Source organism: Apteryx rowi, unplaced genomic scaffold (assembly GCF_003343035.1).
Source record: "Apteryx rowi isolate R43461 unplaced genomic scaffold, aptRow1 scaffold_308, whole genome shotgun sequence".
NCBI classification, from domain to species: Eukaryota; Metazoa; Chordata; class Aves; order Apterygiformes; family Apterygidae; genus Apteryx; species Apteryx rowi.
Window position 1 is genome coordinate 1,042,942 of NW_020449508.1, and position 19,794 is coordinate 1,062,735.

The 19,794-nt window shown below is 37.6% G+C and overlaps 1 protein-coding gene across 1 annotated transcript in view; it reads right to left on the minus strand.

Annotated features, from left to right (window-relative positions):
* The window catches only part of JADE3 (jade family PHD finger 3), a 50,636-nt gene extending 31,200 nt beyond the window's left edge, over window positions 1-19,436 (minus strand). The window contains exons 1-3 of the mRNA XM_026070271.1: window positions 19,317-19,436; window positions 3,876-3,935; window positions 2,695-2,777 (exon numbers count right to left, since the gene is read on the minus strand). Coding sequence (XP_025926056.1) covers window positions 2,695-2,777; window positions 3,876-3,924 — 132 coding nt within the window. The 5' untranslated portion in view covers window positions 3,925-3,935; window positions 19,317-19,436. The remainder of the gene's footprint in view (window positions 1-2,694; window positions 2,778-3,875; window positions 3,936-19,316) is intronic.
* Between the last annotated feature and the right edge of the window lie 358 nt (window positions 19,437-19,794).

The following is a 19,794-nucleotide window of genomic DNA, read 5'->3' on the forward strand; positions in this document are numbered from 1 at the left end:
AAATACTGCCATCTTATATGGACAGGATTGAAAAAAAGCACAATGTTAATTTAACTCTTTTATAGATGTAAGAGGGAACAAGGACTTAAAAAAAGAAATGTATATAAGCTTGAGCATCACATAAATTTCTATTATCTTTTGTGCCCCCACAAGCCTGAGGGAAAAGAAACAGTCAGTCATTCAGGATGGTCCAGCTAATAGGTTCTCCCTGCAAAAATGATTCCAATTATTCTGACCTTTTAGATTTTTTGCATCACTAACTCAAGAAACAGTTCGCTGCCCGGCAAGCAGAGGTGAGTGAAAGGAGACCAATGCCTGCTTGCTAAAAGAGACCCCTTGCTAAAAGGATGCTGTCAGCCTGAAATTTTAAATTTCTATAAAATAGATATTAAATAACTATTATTACAATAAATTTGTGGAATTATCGTAACATGTTTTTTGGAAGGGTGTGTGGTGGTGGGTCTCTTTTCAGTCTTTGCTTTACACCCTTGTCAGCAGTTTGTGCATAAATAATCAATTTCAGTGCTCTGCTGACAACAGCATTTTATGTAATGCCCTGTCTAGCATATGCTTTTCTAGAGGTTGGAAAAAGTGTTTGCATCTAGCAGAAGGAAACAAAAACTGAAAAGATAGCCAGAAGTCTTGCACAGAAAGGGTATATATTATTACTGTCACCCCACCCTCCCCTCCCCAGAGGGCTCTAAGTTTTTTGTTTTTTGTTTTTTGTTTTTTTTTAATATTGTTTTAGGAACACTTGGGGCATTCTTCCAGAAGAGGAAATATTCTAAGGTTTGACATTTCTTTTCTCCTTTTTTTCTTCCTCATCTTAAAGAAATCCCTTAAAACATTATGGGAGTAAAAGTGTTTCAAAACCTGATAATATTGCTGGAGTGAAGTTAGAAAACACTTTAAAATTCAGAGTATACATTCTAGTTTTTGCTCCACAAAGTTTCATATTTGCAAACATTAAAGGGCTCAAGATTTTATCTTGGAACAGGTATAAAGCAGCAAAGAAGATCACAGGAGGAGGAACTGAAAACACTGCTCATTTTAATTCCTAGAAGTTATGTAAATAGAAATATTATGTACATGGACTACATCTTCATAATTACTCTTTCTATGTACAGGTGCACACAAAGACAGACAACATGGAGCAGAGGCAAAGAACCCAGTAACAGGACAATCCTTAAGAGGAAAAGGTGCAAGAAGAAAGCTGGGTAGATTGGCAGGGAGGTGGAATTGGTAAAGGACTGGCACTGAGGTGCATTTCAAACAGCAGCCAGCCTGGCAATGTATTTGCTTCAGTTTCCATTTGCTCAATTTGGCAAATGACAAAGCTACTGCATGAACAAACATGAGCAACAGTTACAAGATTTCAGTAGCTGCAAGTTGCTTTTAAGATTGAGGATTATGGTTCTGTAAGAATATTAAAGACCAACATTTTGAAGGTAAAATAGCAGGCTTTACTTAACCTTCTCAGTGGCTACAAATAAAGCGTTACATAGCTTTCTGGCCAATTTTGCTTTTGTTGAAACATTCATGCAAGATTCTCTTTTAGAAACAAAAGAGTACATTTTCTTTCATTAACTGTGATAAAAATTAAACTTCCAAGGAAAGGAAATAGTCTGTAATATTTACCTTATTCTTACCAAACTAAATTCATCTTGTAAGCAGCATTTAGAAAAGAGCATGAGGCAAGTTTGCTGAATAGCTTTTGCTATATGAACACAATCTCTATGTTTATGCAATCTCCCACAGTAATATCCAAGCAGCTAAAAAGCTATCATTTGGTACGGTACAGATAATTACTTCTGGGCCATAAGTCTCTGTATTAAATYCTACAGAAACAAAGTATTTTTTTGTCGGTCTTTTTTCAACAGCCTCAGGCATCAACAGTCACACCAACATGTTGAAGGACTCATTTGGAGGGAATGTGATAGAAAGTAAGGGGAATTAACTGCAAGAAACATATCTCCCATTTGCAGGGGGTTTGTTTGTTTGTTTTTTTGACTTCAGCCATTAAGAAGCAAGCATCAGATATGGAGAAAGCAGCCAATAAATCCCCCCAGAAAAGGGCTACTGGAGGAACGACTGAAGAACGGATCTGAGCACAGAATCATACGTAAATGCCAAAGGAAAAAGGACTCAGTTAGGGTATATAAATCCAATGGAAGTGGTGATAGAYGTATATGCAGAATGGTCCTAACAGGTAAGGATAGCAGAGTAAAAGCTTTATTGAAAGTAACAATCCAAAAGTGGAAAAAAATGACAAAGGATGAGTAAGCACTGTTCATACATATCCTGCCAACTACAGTGTCCCACTGTTTTATCCTAAAGCAATTGTTTTATCTTAAAGCAAAAGGAAGGCATCCTTCCCATATACATACAAACCACTTTTCTTTGACATGCTCTCAAATCACAAGACCATCCCAGTTTTTACAATTTCAAAACAAGACTAACTTTCAGGGGAAGAAAGAAGTGTGTTACTGTTTGCAATCCCATAAGTCATTTTGGGACATCAAACACAGGTCCTATAATACTTGCATAGTAGGAAGAAATAGATTCATCGGGAAACTGACAGGCAACAAAAGGCCTCAGTGGCACTAGTCCAAAGCTCACTATTTTAAGGCTTCGAAACAAAAACTACACAACAAAAAGAACTACCAGCAACCAATCTTTAACCCCTATTCTTACCTCAGCAGGTTTCTTTTGTTCATTTGCTGGTGTTTTTGACTTGCTCCTGTATTTAGAACAAGAAGAAAAGGAAGTGGAAGGACCTGTTAAAAACAAAAACAAAACAAAAACACATTATAGCTCATTCCAAATCATTTAATTGCTCAGTAAAACACAAGGCACTCCAGTCTCTTAAATTATCACAATTCTTGACAAGACGTGGGCAAAACACTCCTGTGTGGTCTGTAGGCTTGATTACAGCTCCTCCTGTTCCACTTGTTCTTTGTAAAACCACAGCACATTGATTTTAGAGGCACATTCTGCTCTGCCCGATATAAGTGTGAGTAAACAGAAACAAGCATGTGGACCACCTTCCTTCATTTCCTTTCTAGCAAAAGTGGAAGGAGGAAGAGCAAAACTTAGAATAGAAAGCCTGCAAGTTCTAGAAAAACAAACAACAGAAATGATATTAAAGTATGCTGAAAAGATATGCAAAAAGTATAGTATCATGTCTAGACATTTCTGGGCAAAATGCTAGTTCAGTACATGAAGCACTGATGACTTTCAATAAATGTGAGAATGAATTATCATTATGTATAGAGTTATTCAATGGGCACAGATTTAAAAGAAACAGACCAGACCACTGCCATATAGAGTTTTATATAGCTAAAATGGGAAGGTGCAACCTCAGCCAGATGCGTGCCAAGGAACTTTTAAAACATAACTTTACTAATGTATATAACAGATTGAACTTGAAAAGATCAAGAATCAATATAAGAAACCTCAAGAAACGCATGCTCAAACACCTCTGCACCTCCAGTAATTTTAAAGTTGAGGCTCTGCACAGGACAAGACAACAGGACTCCTTCCCCCCTCCCCCCCCTTTTTTTTAAAAAACAAAATAACGAGTGAAATTTCTTCTGAATTACAGATTTTTTTCTCTAAACCTGAAAGGGTGAGACATAAATTTCTATGGAAATTGTGAGCACCCAGAATTCTACCCTGAATTTAGGGGATTCTCAGCTTCATTTCCCTCCAGTAAAAGCATTCAGAACACCAAAGACTACAGAATGCAAAAAGAAAACAAAATCAAGCAAGAAACATTTTTTTAATTATAAGAGGTGAAACAGTTTGCCCTCAAACCACAGAAGGAAACCACAAGGGGGTGATAGACCAAAGAAAAACTAGTACATATTACTCACTCTCATTGTCTGAACTGTCACTGGTGCTTAGATGCCTGTGGCGTTTCATCCTGGCGCATCCTACAGAGGAAAAAAAAATTTTTTTTGATGGCAACCATTCTAGTGGGGGGGGGGAAATCAAAGGCTGTGTGGATCCTGCTGGTTCACAGCAGTCTCATCACACAAAAGGCAGCATTCCTCTGAAGAACTTTGAGGCACATAAATACTCCAAGCTTGGTCACCGTGTTTTATTTCTGTAAGCCACTATTAGACCACAGTATTATTTATGACACGAAGCACCCTTAAATTAGTGTGCCTCTGATGAGAAGAGTTTGCTTTAAATTTTTCAGAAAGGAGTGCAACCTGCCAGCTGATTCTCGGCACAGCGTTAGCGGCGCTCCACGAGGAGACTCAATGTCCCATCTGTTCAGCCAAAGGAAGAGTTGCCATGGTGGCAGTTGCTAGCTGAGAAATGGGTGGAGGCCTAGAAATAAGACAGCTGCACAATGAGGCAAGGATTTAGAAATGTAACTCACCTTTAAAAAAAGTGCCTACGTAAAACAAAAGGCAGATTTTAAAAAGGAATAATTAGAGAAAATGCTGACTAATGCCATTTAAGTCATCTGATCACAGCTTAGTTCACAAAAAATGTGGCTTTCAAAAGATAGAGAAGTAATTGACTGCATTGGCAAGAAGCAATTCTGTGGTTCCACAAGAGCTTCATAATCAAGTACTGGGCTTTTCAAAATTTATTTTTAAACATTTAAGACATACAGAGAATGGTGAAGAAGAAAATTCTGCATCATTTCTTAAAACAGAGAGACCACAAGAGAGAACAACAATATATTCTAAACAAGTGCCAAGAAAAATCCACATACATTCTCCATGTTGGTTATTGTACAGTGGGTCTTGAGATTTTCCAAAGCCCACTGGATAAACAGGATTTCCAGATAAGACAAGTCTGTCAGAAGGCTTTGCTTCAAAATAATGCTTCAAAAAAATATTTACTCACACTGCTGGAAGTTGAAAAGGAAACGATGGATATATTTTTCAACTAGTATATAAAAAAAACTTCTGAGTCAGGATATTCAACCTTTGTGGGTAGGTGGGAGAACAGGACAGGATATGAAAAAGTGGCATTTGTATCATCTTGTAAGTAAGCTATGAACTCCCATTATATAAAAACGTATTTCATGCCAATTCACCTTCTCACAGCTGAAACAACATAGGGGGGAGCAGGGCAGCCATACTGCACAGAAGGCCAGCTCCCAACAGAAGAGCTACACGAAAAAAACAAAAAACCCAGAACATTGCAGGATTTTGCTTCCATCTAGCAATTTAACATGGCTTGTGCAATTAACAGATCAAGAAATTTCCACGAATCTCTTAGGCAAAAGCAGCTTGACAGGTAGAAAGTACTTGAGCCAGACAGTCTTTTATTTAAATAGGTTTGGGGAGCCCTAGACTTCAAGTTAACTGCTGGGTAGTGAGCGAGAGAGTAGGAGACTACTTTCACCTTGCCAATTGGTGTAGTCGAAAGTGATGCACTTTAAATCAAGAGCAGATACAATAGCATTGTCTGTTTGAGAGCTTAATCCTCTGCCCACAGCCACGCTGTACGCTGTATGTCAGCTGCCAAACAYAGCGCCCTGAAGGACACAACCCTCCCTAAAAAGGAGCAGGCTGTGCCTATGGCAACACTTTCCAAGCCAGCAGCCTTCAGCTCTGAACAGCCCTGCTTTACAGACCTCCTGGGTGTGCTGCAAGACCTTGGGAGAGGCTGAAAAGACGCAGCTAGAGCAGCATTCCTCATTTTCCTTTCTTAGCAAGAAATGCAAGTGCTCACTGCTTGTTTTGGTTTTTACATTCAGATGAATTTCTGAGCAGTTGTTAAAAGATGTTGAAAGCTTGAAGCAGGTGCTTCTCATCTTTCCTAAGTCTATAAAAACATGTAGCAATAAAACCTTTTCACTCTGCATTAAGGACACAGCTATCCAAAAAGTACAACATGAGCATTCAACTAAAATTGGTTTAAACATCAGGTTAAGAGATACAACTGCAGAAGGGATCATCCAGGAAGCCTGGACTTCTGCCTCTGCAACTAGGAAAGCTAGAGGGGGAATGACTACTTTAAACACAGCTGACATAAAAATGGCAAGTGTAACAGCTTTTAAAAAAATTTAAGAAAAGGAAGTACACCTCTGGCAACAAATCCATAGTAAAAATCGTTTAAAAATTATATTTTGGAAGTGGATTTKCATCAGCTCAGAAAATAAATTTATTTTCCCATTATAGCAGATAGAAGTTGAAAAAGCAGTCACCCAGGTTAATAACCCCATACTGAAATTCCAGACTGATTTTTGCGGCAATAGTAACCACAATTGCCATGAATAAATATCCACAGAGCTGCAACAAATCATATGAGTACTGTGTTCAGGAAGACAGGTTATTAAAATGATCAACATGCTACAACATGTCCCTAAATGATATAGGAATAACAGTCTTAGCATCGTTCTGATARGACCACCTTTACAGAAGGCTTTCCTTATGTTTTTAATAGGAGAGAACTTCCTTTACGACCCTCTTTTGTAAGCTTATATACTGAGACTGCCAAACAAATTGCAGCTCAAAGTGGATTAAATGCAATCTGTACTACTGAACAACGGTTCGAAGAAACAGCCAACCTGCCATCTCTCATCTCCTATTCAAAAGTCATTTTAGATTCAATCAGAAAGCTGCCACTGTCATAACTGAATACATTTCCACCCCAAAGTGTTAGGTCTCATCAGAAAGGCTTACTTAGACAAAGCTTCTGCTCCCAAGCCGCTACAGAAGGATCCCAAAGTAACACTGCCTGTAGGTGAACAAGCAAGACAGGAACTTTATTGGTCTTCACAAAAAGCAAAAGAATCTGCAATGGCTCAGTTAAGAAAGAAAGCAGATGTAAAAACCAGTCTTGGCAACATAGAACCACAGGCGAATCTTTGCAAGCTCCAGCCAAACTCTCTGAAACAGGCTGGCGCTCTCCAATGAACCCATCGGCTTCAGAGAACGATGCCAGGATCTAGGTGACATGGTCAGGATCAGAGCAAGGCTACCAGGAACCCTGTGCCTGAATATCTGCTTTTCCAATCACATTTACATTTTAACTTGYCCCCACTTGCAAAGAACTGAAGAAACTAGAGGACACAAAAGAAAACAAAAAAAGTAAGGGCTAAATGTAGAAACAAGGACAATTTCCAACATCCATAGGTGTAATAAATCCMAACCAAACAAGCAGAACCAAAACCTGTCACACAGATGGGTAGAATCTCTCAAATATTCTAGAGTTTTTCTTTTCTGTCCTTACACTCTGAAAACTATGGTGACAATAAGRCCTAGAAAAAATGAGGCACAATTCACTTTTTTCAATGACATGCATCAAGACTGAATGAAGGGACACTGCAAAAGTATCAGATATTAACACAGGATATAACAAATTCAATGTTCATGAGATTACTAGCGTCCTTTTCCAACCTCGGTGTATCAGCTATAATGAATGGCATCGACAACCCTAAGGAAATAACATTATTTTTACACACAAAATGAAAAATTATTTCAAGATTTTTCATATTGGATAAGAAATACTTTTTTCCACAGAGGAGTTCAAAAATAACTTTAGAAAGTGGTCTCAAATAGATGCCATATTAAAAAAAAAGATCAAAGAGATGAGACAAGAAGAAATGAGCTGTCATTAGGAGCTTGATGGAAATGCCATCTACTGAGCAGATAAAAAACATCAGACACTTTCCAATTCCTTTATCTTAATTCAGGTGCTTTGCAAATTTGCATGTTGAACTTTTGTTCTGGATTTTGAGAATTTAATTTTAGCCTTTAAATTTTCCAGTAGTTCCGATACACAAGAAAAAAAAGTGTAAAGTAACTTAAAACTTAATGTTGTTGTAGAGCAAAGGAGTCAAGTGGCTCAAAAAAAAAGAAAAGAAAAGAAAAGAAAAAAGAAAAGTCTAATTTCCCAATTGCTAAATTATGATTCTCATTTTCCAATCACTGAATTATGATTTGCGCTACTCTAAAAGGTAAGTAGGGGTGCTCTGACTATGGATTCAAAATGCTCTCACCTCATGGTCAAGTATAGATTACCTTTGAAATGATCACTAAAAGCTAGAACATAACATGCGTCGATATAATAATCATACTTTTATCAACAGAAGGGCTAAMAGATGATGAATCACTTGTATGACAATATATACAAATTCTCACAAAGATGCAAATTCTCACAAAGATGCTCACCTTCAARGACCTTTTACATGAAAATCAAATACAAAAGTCACATTAAGATATCAGAGTGCTGGCAAGCAAAGAGACACTTCCCAGACAATTCCCTATGCCCTTTGGGTGTTCAAACAAAAATAACCTCAGGAAGTCGGATTCTCCTCAGCCAAAGGCAGCAATATCTCACACTGCCAACATTTCCACTGCTTCCCAAACGCTGCCTGTATGAAGCCAAAACTCATGCTGGATCCAGCACATCATTCCACATTCAGGCAAAGCAAGGAATAAGCCAACCTGCAATTCAGCTGGCAGGAATTAAATTCAATAGCTTCCTTCCCCTAAGCATAATCAACATATCAGACAGCATATGCAAGAAGCTGTTTAAAAGGGTAGTACTGATGTTTCTAAAAATATAGGAGAGATGTTTTTATAATTAATGATTCCTAGGTTACATTTGCTCTTTTTTGCTTATTTGCAAGTATCAGCACTAAGTTAGCCCCAGTGTTTTCATAAGAAATATCCACTTGCTTCTACCACCATTCTCTCCTTTCCTTAAAAAAAAAAAAAAAAGTTCCATTGACTTATTAAGAAACTTCCTACTTCTGAAGAGSTAGTTATCATGCATTACTCAAAAAAAACCAAACAAAAACAGTCAAGCAGTATATGTAAAGAGCAGACAATTAACAATTTTAAAGCCTTGTTCAAAGCAAACAGGTTTCAAAAACCTGTAGAAACAACAGTAACAAACATTCTTTGCTTTTCAATTTGCTTCAGAGTAAACTAAATTTACCAAATAAACCATCAAGAATTCATCCCCTTGTTAAAACATATCTCCCAGAATAGTTTACCAGTAGCAAAGTTAGCAGACAGAAGGATGATGAATCTCACAAAGTCTGAACTTACACAATGTGTTAGGCAAGACGTCAGTGACAAGTGTACAAAATGAATCATTAAATCCAGCCAAGATTTCTGAAAACAGTACCTCGAAGAAATAACAGTTCTTTCCTTCCTGGCTTCATTAGTTGAGAGAAAGGTTAAACATATAGATAAGATATTCAATATCTGTTAAGACCTACACAGAATGAAAAGGCAACCAAGAAATTCAAGGAACTGTAACACAAATATATATTCTAGACCTATGAGATTTTTATTTCTTCAAATTTTAAAATAGACTGACAAAAATGGAATTGGCCACAGTACTAAGGAAACTTTCAAGTGGGACAGAAAGTAACCTACTTTATCTTATTAAAAACAGCATCTATGTATATAAACCAAATGACAAGCTACATGCAAATCTCAGATTAAAATTCTGTACTTACATTTTTACAGTATGGCTTGTCTACTGAGAAAAAAAAAAGGCAGAGGCAGTAGGTAGAAATTTTCAAGTCTCCAAAATGTGGTTTATGTAACTGTTAAATTTAGATTAGGAAGCAAATTATCTTGAAAGGTCTCCAGGAAATCTAGTACAGTAAAACCATTTAAATAGGTCAAATTTCATAGTCAACTGCCAGGGAAATTACAAAATATGAGCAGGATTAATACAACCTTTCAAGTAACTAGAGGAAGAGAAATCACTCATGTTTGGGTTTTTTATTTTTATTTTTTTAAATATCCTATCCAATCTCACAAAAAGGCTATACACGCTGTGAAAAATGTCCGCTCAAAACTTCGGTTAGCCATATTTGCTGCATTAAAAAGGTTTGAAAAGTTAAACAATTCAGAGGAAAAAAAAATTTCAGGAAAAAGTAACTTTGTTTCTTTATTTCACTAGCAGCATACCCCTACTAAATTTACAAACCTGGCACTAGAGCAACCAGCCGCTGCACACCCATTCCTCTCCTCACCCCCAAAATAAAACCTTCAGAAAATATTCCCTAAAGACTGTACTGGGCCTAACACAAAATAAAACTTTTCTTGATAAAGTACTGTTTTCATAGAGAATTTTGGTTACCAAAATCTAATTCAACAAAAAAGGAATATAACACTTTTTAGAGGCAGCACTACCAGTGACAGCCGATTCCTTTGCCACTAGGTAATTAAGTAATTCTACTAGACAAAGAACTGGATATTGCAGAGATCTGGCTAATACCACGGGTGTGTATTAAATGCAATACAGCAACTAGAAATAGTCTCAAGCTCTATTGTCCTTATATAGCCAGCCAGCAATTGCCAGAAGGATACTGTGGATTTTAAAATGAGAGAAAAACATGTGCAAAATATTGTCTTCTAGCTTGACCTATCCCCTGAAATAGTTAAATTCTGAATTTATATCAGCTAATAGATCATAAAACTAGGCTGAAGAAACCCCAAATATAATTCCCATCTGCATCAATTTATAGATTATGGGCCAAAAGGGAACCCTGAAATCATTTAGTGTGCCCTTCTAGAGGATGATTCATCATTCAGTCTAGTGCAAAGCACTTAACGCCCGTCATTTTGCTTTGTAAGTATTAAAAGAGGATAAGTGATGTTACTTTACATTTATAACATGCTTTGAAGAGAAAATAAAATACAACATGTCCCAAGTATAACTGCCTTTCCTACCTTGAAAACAAAGTGCAGCCTTTCATTTCTGATACCGCGTACATGTGTTTAGCTGTTGCAAGGGCAGGAGGGAGAGATTTGCATCAGAGAACTTCAATTAAATCACCTCATGCCAAACAGATTTTTGAAAATCAAAAATCACTCTTAGAAGAATGAGTTCCTAGCAACATATATAGTTTCAAGATTACCTTAAGAGAAACTCTCCGAGAGACTAGAAAGAATTAAATCGTACTCTCTTGATTCATTTTCGYGACACAGGAAATGAAAGAACGGTCTTATTTTAGTCCAAGGAAAACTGCACGTGTCGGCCTGGACACAAACCAGTCAGGTGAGCCAACCTGACGCTGAAATATTCCTGCCCACAAAACAGTACAGCCATAGTATAAACATGCTGAAGATGATACCAATCTGAACAGAAGTGTTTAAAAAAATAAAATCAGACAAATGTTAACTCAAATACACAAACAGGTACATGATTCTACTCCTTTCTATTTTGGTCTTCAATATTGCTTGCAGTATTGAACAAAATATTGTTTTAACCCCAACTGTTTAATAACAGAATTATTGTTTTTCTAAAACATCAGTAGTGATTTGGACAAAAAAAAATCATTTTCTCCAAAATATCATAATGATTTTGAGCCTGTTTTTAAATTAAAAAAAAAAAAAGTATTCTTTCCCTGAAACTGCAATCACTGCTATGCTGCCTTTGTATCCCCACGCTCGCCAATCTGAGAGGTGCCTGCCCAGCCCAGGTCCAGGGCACCAGCCGCCCGTTAAGACTCCTCACCTACCTTCCAATACTGCTCTCAGGCATGCGAAACATTAAAATTAGGGCACAGCATCTGCTGGGTCCAGGATGACACAGAGGAAAGCGAAACGTTGCTCTCGGCACGACAGCTTACTCGATGTCGCTGCCCGTGCATCGCTGCAGGAGCGTGGGACCGCACCAGCGCTCCCTCTCTGCCTGCAGCAGCCCGCTGCGTGCCGTGACCGCGGAGGTCCAGCGTGGCGCCTTACTGCAGGCTCAAGTGGCCATCGCAGAGGAAGTGACAAAGCCCCAAACACAGTAAAATGGGTAACAAGTTTTTGGTAGGAAAGTCACAGCTCTGATAGGACTGCTGCTACAGTTGCATTAAATATACAGGAAGCCTGTGGATTACTGTGATTTCAACAAGCGTACACTAGATTTACCCTGTGGAGGCCGGGCTTTCTGCTAGGCAGGTAGGCAGGAAATGTGTGCAAGAGAAGACAGCTGGAGGGAAGCAGTTACAGCTCTCACTTTCTGAGGCCAGTGTTGCACAAACTGCCTCTTGTCAGGCTGTTTGAAACTCTACCGCAGTTAATTGATCCCTGAAGGAAAACCACCACGAGGTAGGGGCTAGCTGGAATACAGCCCTCTTTAACTACAGATATGCAAGGAGCTGCAGCTTTAAATGTAACAGAAAGCCCGCTATCCCAGCTATACATGCTCTGGGAATTCATTCGCACTGAGGAACTCTCAGCAGAGGAGATGCAGTTACTTATTGTTTATTATCTGTTTTATAGAGTTCCCTCAGAAGAAAGCTTCTGCCTGACGTTAACACTAAGGCATCTAATAAGCAAGGGGCAGAAAGAAAAAAAAAAAACAAAACACACACACACACACACACCCTAAAAGCCCACTCGTACTTACTCAACAAAGATAAAGCTAAGGAAAACAACATTTTTGATGAAAGACTGATGCGTGATATACTAACACAAAGGAACGATGTCAGGTCATTTCACCTAATGCTAAGTGGGGCAAATAAGGACTCAGTTGCCCAGGAGCCCCCAAAGGGTTTACCACCCACAGACGACCACACGCTCTGTGTCTGCAATGAGAGAACAGTTATAGGCTCACCAAGCCCAACCAAGAAAGAGAAGGAGCAGGCACATATTTAACTGATATGAGTGAGCAGAAAACCTCAAAGAGCATTGAGCATGGTTTTCTATTTTAGAACTTGTATGAACCACAACATCTTAGCTGTAAGTGTTCTGCAATCTTTATCCCATCTACCCTTACAATAAGCTCATATTAAGCAAGTACTAAAAACCCTGACATTTCACAAGCGCAGCACAGAGCAGCCATACATCATGCAGGAAGTCTCTGACAAAGCAGGCAGTTGTAGCCAGGTCTCCTAAGTGCTTATCCAGTGACCTCACCACTAAACTCTCTTCCTGCTGATATATACATAAAGCTGAACAGAAGAAAAATCTTTGTGATGCATTAAGTCACCAAATATTGCCATGCCGTTGCATACCAATGAAGTTGTACAATATCAAGAAAAATAAACCCACAAAGTCAGAAGTATTAGGTATCTCTATGTAATCAAGAATTATGCAATAATCAATACTATACTAGTTCAAGTACACTTTGCTCTATCTGCCTCATGCTCCTGGCAGCTGCCCATTGGTACCTATCTCTGCTCTTCAGCAGAACTAGTGCATGCTTTCATGACAAAGGGCAGGTAAGGATAGTAGAGAATAGCATCAAAGGAACTAGACCAATATGCTCTATGAGGAATTAAGGAAAAAAAAAATTCTATCAACAACACAGGCAACAATTTTCAGATTCTGCAAGACATTCACTTAAAATAATCAGTTAATTCTTTGGTATTCTGTAATAAAATATTAAAGTAGGTTTCGATGGTTTTTGCTTTGTTTTTCTAAATTTCAAATGACGAAAGAATTAACTATAGTAACTTGTATTAAATATTTCATCTAACTCTCAATTCTTGCTATAATGCTTTGAAGAGTCTAACTGTTTTGCTGAAGCTTTGCATCATTAACAAAATCTAAAGTACTGCAAAAGGCAGAAAACATCAGGTTATATCTTTATATTCTATTCAAAGGATGAGAGAAACCAAGACCACAAAAATATTTTCCTACTAGGAAACAYTAGCCTGATAATTTCTTTCTTTATCTGACAGGAAATGGTTTTCATTTACAAGTTTGAAAATAGCAAACAAACAAAAAAAAGGAACTGAAGGGATCATTGTATAAGAAAAATTAAATGAATACACTTTTACAACCAGAACTCAAAACTAGTGTTTGGCATTTTCCAAATCACCAGTTGAATASACAAATCCTACTATATTTTCTAGCATTTCACATTTTGACACATATATATGCAGCTTCACTATGATTTGTTAGTTCTCATATGTCAAAACAACAAAAAGTGAGCAAAAAATTAAACTGGAAAATTGCTAAAGCATTTCTTTTTGGTTTTAAGAACTTTTTTTATTTAAAAAAAGACGACAGTTTGTCTTATTAACTAATACATTTAAATTAATTGTAACAGCCAGGCTACTAACTTCATGTTATGTGGTACAGTCTCAAGGTATTTTGATGGATGGTAGAAACATACAAGACAAAGACACTGAGGTCAGGCAGATTTAAAATAGATTTATAAAAGTGTAGATAGCAACATTCCAAGTTTCTCTAAATCACCCAAATTCAGGTGGAAGATGACATATTGAAAGATACACTGTGACCAATTGATTTTTGTCCATTTTTAGGTACAGAGGTAAAAAAGAAAAAAAATAGTTTTTGAGTCATAATGCAAGGTGCAGCAACCACAAAATAAATACAAACTTGCCTACCGGGACTAACACTGCCCTGCAACAAGGACCAAGGGATAATCACACCTGCTCAAGGTTTCAAAAATGCCACACCTTGTTTGAGAGAGCAGCAAGGAGATGGGTCCAAAGGACCACATAGGTTCAACTTGTCATTCAATGACCACATTTAGGCCAAAGGACTTCTATACATTTTGAATGAGAGGACACACTGATCAGGAATGACCATTAACTCTTCTCTACTTCTTTTCCCTCCGCTTCCTCCCTGCTGACTAAACTAACAAGATCAAAATGAGTAAGACTAGATCATCATCCTTCTACCACACCTAGAGGAAAGTGTGTCCTACTCAACCTTCACTAAAGCTGAGTGAGGGGATGGAGATTTTTTTTTTTTTTTTCGGCATGGGAAAGGTGCTGCCTGCCTCATAGGGTGGATCACAAACAGTACTGGTACTTGGATAGGTGGAGTTAGAAAGTAAAACAAAAACAAACAAAAAAACCCACCATCCTTTCCATGCTGTGAGGATAAAGAACTATTGCAGCTGACCTTGCAAAGCTGCAGGATTGGGAGATACCGAATCTGACTCCAAAGCAGGTCCCTTTGTCCACTCCTGTACTGGGGTGAACGGAAATGCCTACAAGCCATGGACGTAGGGAGGTGTTTCAACCCATCTTTTTTCATAGGTAAAAGCCCACAACATGCTGCAGCTGCTGCACCTGAATCCCATGTCAACAACAGCAGTAATAAGATCTCTGCTCAGAAACTGGGAGAGAAAATGAGAGGTTACAACTAAAAATGCATCTGTAAAATTGAAGAAAAAAACAAAAACAAAAAACAAAACAAAAAACATCTAACCTAGAAGATCCACAGAGAGCAGAGTTGCACTTAAGACTCCATGTCACAATGSAAAACCTGCATAGTCAATACATTTCATATATGCAATTTCAGTTGGCTGGGGAGGCTTTTTAAAACCTACAAGGAACTCTGCTTCTCTGCAGGTTCTTGCTCTGAGCAGCCTCAGGGAAGAGGGCAGCCTGGGGCTGAAACCTTATCAGAGGCTCCGAAACTTAAAAGAAAGCACAACTGAACCTGCATTCGGGCCTTTGCAGAATAAAGTCTTCCAAGATGCCTCTTCCACCATCTGTCTCCCTGTTGCCYCCAGCTAGGCAACAGCAAAGTTGCCTCGTAGTTTGTGCTGAAGTTATGGTCCGCAAGCAGCTCAGGTATGGGCAGTTCCCTTCRCCGTCCCCTGATAAGGAGGCTGAATGCAGCTGCTTGCGCCAGCGCTAATAGGCTCCAAGTTAATATATGCACAGCCACACCACAGCGTCTGAGGGACGCTTTTAAAAGGTCTTGAGTAGATGAAAGTAAACACACTAACTGAATGCCTGTAAAAATGGGGTCCTTGAATATTCCCAAACCACGTGTAGCAGAGGCTGTTAAATGGGGAGAACACCATAGATCATTGCACGTTGATACAAAAGAGATGTCCTTCTGGCAAGGCCCAGAACAGTGATGAAAAGCAGTGATACAGGCTTGTCTACTTCCATTTTCTACACCCACTGAGCCACAAGGAAAAAGCTTTATGGATGGGCAACACCAGTAGATCGCTCACTTTTGCTAAGGGCAAGAGAGTATCTTCTCCCCCCTCTGGTACTACTGGAGGAAAAAGTATTGTAGAAATAGCATAATATGAACCTATATAGCTATAGCTATATCAGAAGCATTTTGTATCTTTAGAATGAGCGATTAAACAGACTGAAATTATTCAGCTGGGAAGAGAGGATACAGAATGCAAGAGATCTACTATAAGCAGTACAGAGAGTTGAACATGGTGAAGAGACCACTCACTGTTTCTCATGGCCCAAAAAATTAGAGACACACAAAGTTATGAAACAGAGGAAATTCACTAAAAGCAAAAATTATTTTGCACAAAATTAGAGAAACTCATCACTACAGGATGCTGCAGGGGTTCAAAAGCACATCGATTAAAGAGAACTAAGCAAATGGAGGAACAGTCAATCTTCCACTCAGAAATCCCAAGGTCAAAAATTCAGAGGAAACAGAGTATATACTGGCTTTATAATGCTTGCTTTCCCTAGGTGTCCACTGTTGACCATTATCAGAGACAGTAATTGCTCTAATACACTAAGGGAGCTCATATGAAACCAGACTTACTCATCAGAAGTCACCCCTGTCCGCTGGAATTTCATTTCTTTCTTTATTTTTAGTTCAAATACAAAACCAGTTGTGCTTAAATATAACATGCCAGTTCCCAGCCTGAACTCTGCAGACTAGAGATCAAATAGCTGGTCTGCAGGGCCACAGTAGATAGTAAGATGAGTATGCTTATCAGATAAAATTTTGATCAAGATGAGCACAAGAGACTCTGATGGTTGACATACTGTTGTCCCAAAGTTTCTTAACCACTGTTCACTGTGGAGAGCTATTTTGGTCAAAATGATTAATTTAAGTAAAATATGAGGTAATTTCCAGTGTGTTAGCATGTGTTTTCAATGCAAATTAAATAAATATGCTATGCAAATATAGCCAATGTACACCTTAAGGCACTATCCAGTCAGGATTTTCTTTTGGAGAATCCAGAGGAATTGGAGAAAGAAAAAAGCATTCTGGAACAACCTGAAATGTATGCATGCATGTGCACACACATATAAGTTTGATTTTTCTTTTTTTCCCTCCTACAGACAGCAAATCCAGGAAAAGGAAAGCATTAGCAGCCTCTGCCTTACTGTACTACCTCTGGAGGCACAGATATGCCTTCTATATATTAAATACATTAGTTTTAAAATTACCATTAAGAATCATTAGATTCACTGGTGAAACACTCAGTGAGTTCTATAGAGCTATTAAGGAACTGCTTTAGAAAACAAGTGCTTTGAAATCTCTGTTAATCCAGCATTTCTTGTCATTTTTTAAATCAGCCACAAAAAGGCAGACACACACCTATCAACATCTATTCCCACCTCCTATACTCATACCAGCATCTAACATGAATATCCACTTTTATGCCTACATGCATAGTTGCAAAAAAGGGTATTAATCTATTTTTCAGGTGTTTCAGTCAAGCTTCCGCAAGACATAAGATAACACTACAGAGAATGTGCTGCAAAGAGTTAAGAATAGCTGGATCAACTTTAAGCTGATTAAAAAAAAAAAAAAACACAAATAGGCTGTGAGAATTTCTCAAGACTCAATCTTTCAAAGTTTCCAAATTCAGAAGATAACAGCTTGATAGTTAACACTTTTACAAAGCTTTAATTATAGCATTCCTGAATTTGACCAACATGACATTTTTGTGATTGGCACATTAGTAAGCAAATACTAAATACAGAAAAACATGCAAAAGTTTATGTGCATTATTTATTCTTCCTTATTTTACTCCAAGGCTCTTACTCTGCAGAGATTTAACTTAGTAGAGCTTTCAGTAATTACATTTGCAATTCTGTATCTGAAGTGTAAGAATCCTCAGTACTTTCATTTCCTCATGGAATGGGATTTCCATTTTACTAGATGTGGACAGCATGGTGTTCTCCTGTGATTTCTTATACATTTATTATCTGAAACCTTTCTACAACACACATCTTAAAGTTATTTTGTCTCTCACCTCACTCAGAGAAATAACCCAAACCTACTACCAGCATTATGATGTTGAATGTTTGAATTCAGTAATTAGTAAGCTAAACTCTTAAAAACCTACTTAAACTACTTGGAAAATATGACCTTGAACAGATTTGACAAATAAAATTCATGTGTCTAATTAGATTGACCACTGTTGTGTTTGGGCTTTACAAACAAATGTTTAAACTCAGTTACATTTTTCTAACTGCAATGGCAAAACACATTACATTTTAGTCCTGCTAACAGTACAGAATCAGCTAAGAGGAGAGAGACTGATGCTATCCATTTTTGTGTATCAAAATAATTGCTAAGTTTTATCGCTGTGAAGACAAAGGGCTGGACAAAGGCCATTTGTGGAAAATCATGGGATGATACACAATAGCAACTGAACTCAGACGTTCAGAGCCCAGCTGGAATCTGCAGAACTGATCTCTAAATTCAGAATATCTGACATTAAAAACCAGGAACACTTAAAAAAAAAAAAGTGAAAGAAGCAGCAAGCTTTGAACTAAAAATCCTGAAGTTGAGTTGACTACATCCCTTCTTTTTGCCACTCCTTATAATCTTTGGTAGTCAGCCAAATGGCTCAGCTTAGCTTCACTTTCCACATCAGTCCGAAAGTAGAATTGGTAGTATAACTTGCATCAGGAGAGGGGTTTATAATCACATTAGAGACAAGCAACAGAGACCAGCTACCTCGGTTCACTGGACAGCTTGAACGAGGCTGCATAATGAGGTACAGGTGTTGGCACTAATTAGGAATACCCAGATCACTGCTGACATCAGCCCCTCAAAGCAATGACTGCACTTTAATCCTTTAAACCACATAAAAGGCAGGCAGACAGCAGGCAAACAACAACAAAATCTGAAAACGCCTGGCAGAAGATAGAAATATTTTTGCTTACTTAAGGGGAAAAAAAATTCTGAAGTGTCAGAAATTTGCAGAAAGTTTGCTGCAAAGTATCTGAACACAAAAAAGAATCTAAATCTTGAGCACAATTGAAGTTCTTGATTTTAGTAAGCGTATCAGTGTACAATATTTATTCATCACAACAATCAAAATCTATATCCACAAATAAAAGCACTGAATAAGAAATAGTAGAAGCAGCACGTGTAAACGCTGTGATAAATAAAATTAGTCCCTCTATGCCTACAACATCCAAGCATTACAGGACACATCAAGACAACTTGTAACTGAAATTACTACAAACACTTCTGCTGGAACCTCATTGTTAACAGCTTCTTTTATGACTTCCTCTCCTTTAAAAGGCTTTATATTCTTTATATAAATGCACAAAGCTTTCATTTAAAAAGGTGATATCTGAATGTCGAGGGTATATAGGTTCAATTTACACATTGTAAACACCAACACACTTTTTTTTTTTAAGTATCAGTTCCTCCTTCACTTACATGCCAGGTCATGAGGTAGATGTTTTCGCTTCAGCTGATGACATCACAAGCTCCTAAAAAAATGAAAGGAGTGCTATTTAGGTAGTAGGAGTGACATCAGGCATTTCACATTTGAGCTGCAATTTATTTTTTGGCAAGTAAGTGAAGGGTATATTTTTATTACAATTTTCCAAAGAAAATTATAAATCTATAATATAAATTAAAACCTTAGATTCTGTAATTCGCATTTAATATATAGAAAAATAAAATGTGTCAAGTGTACATACCCATTATAATATGAATACATAAAGTACTACAATTAAAATTAAATTCATACAAATAATCTTAAAAGCAACTTTGCCATTCTCTTAATATTAACATGAGTAGGAAYCAACTTTAGCAATATCAACAGAACAAAACTTGTATGAGAATATTCTCTATCCTGTTTTGGGAATATGAAACCAAACTTCTAGATAAATACAAGTTTATATATCTGATC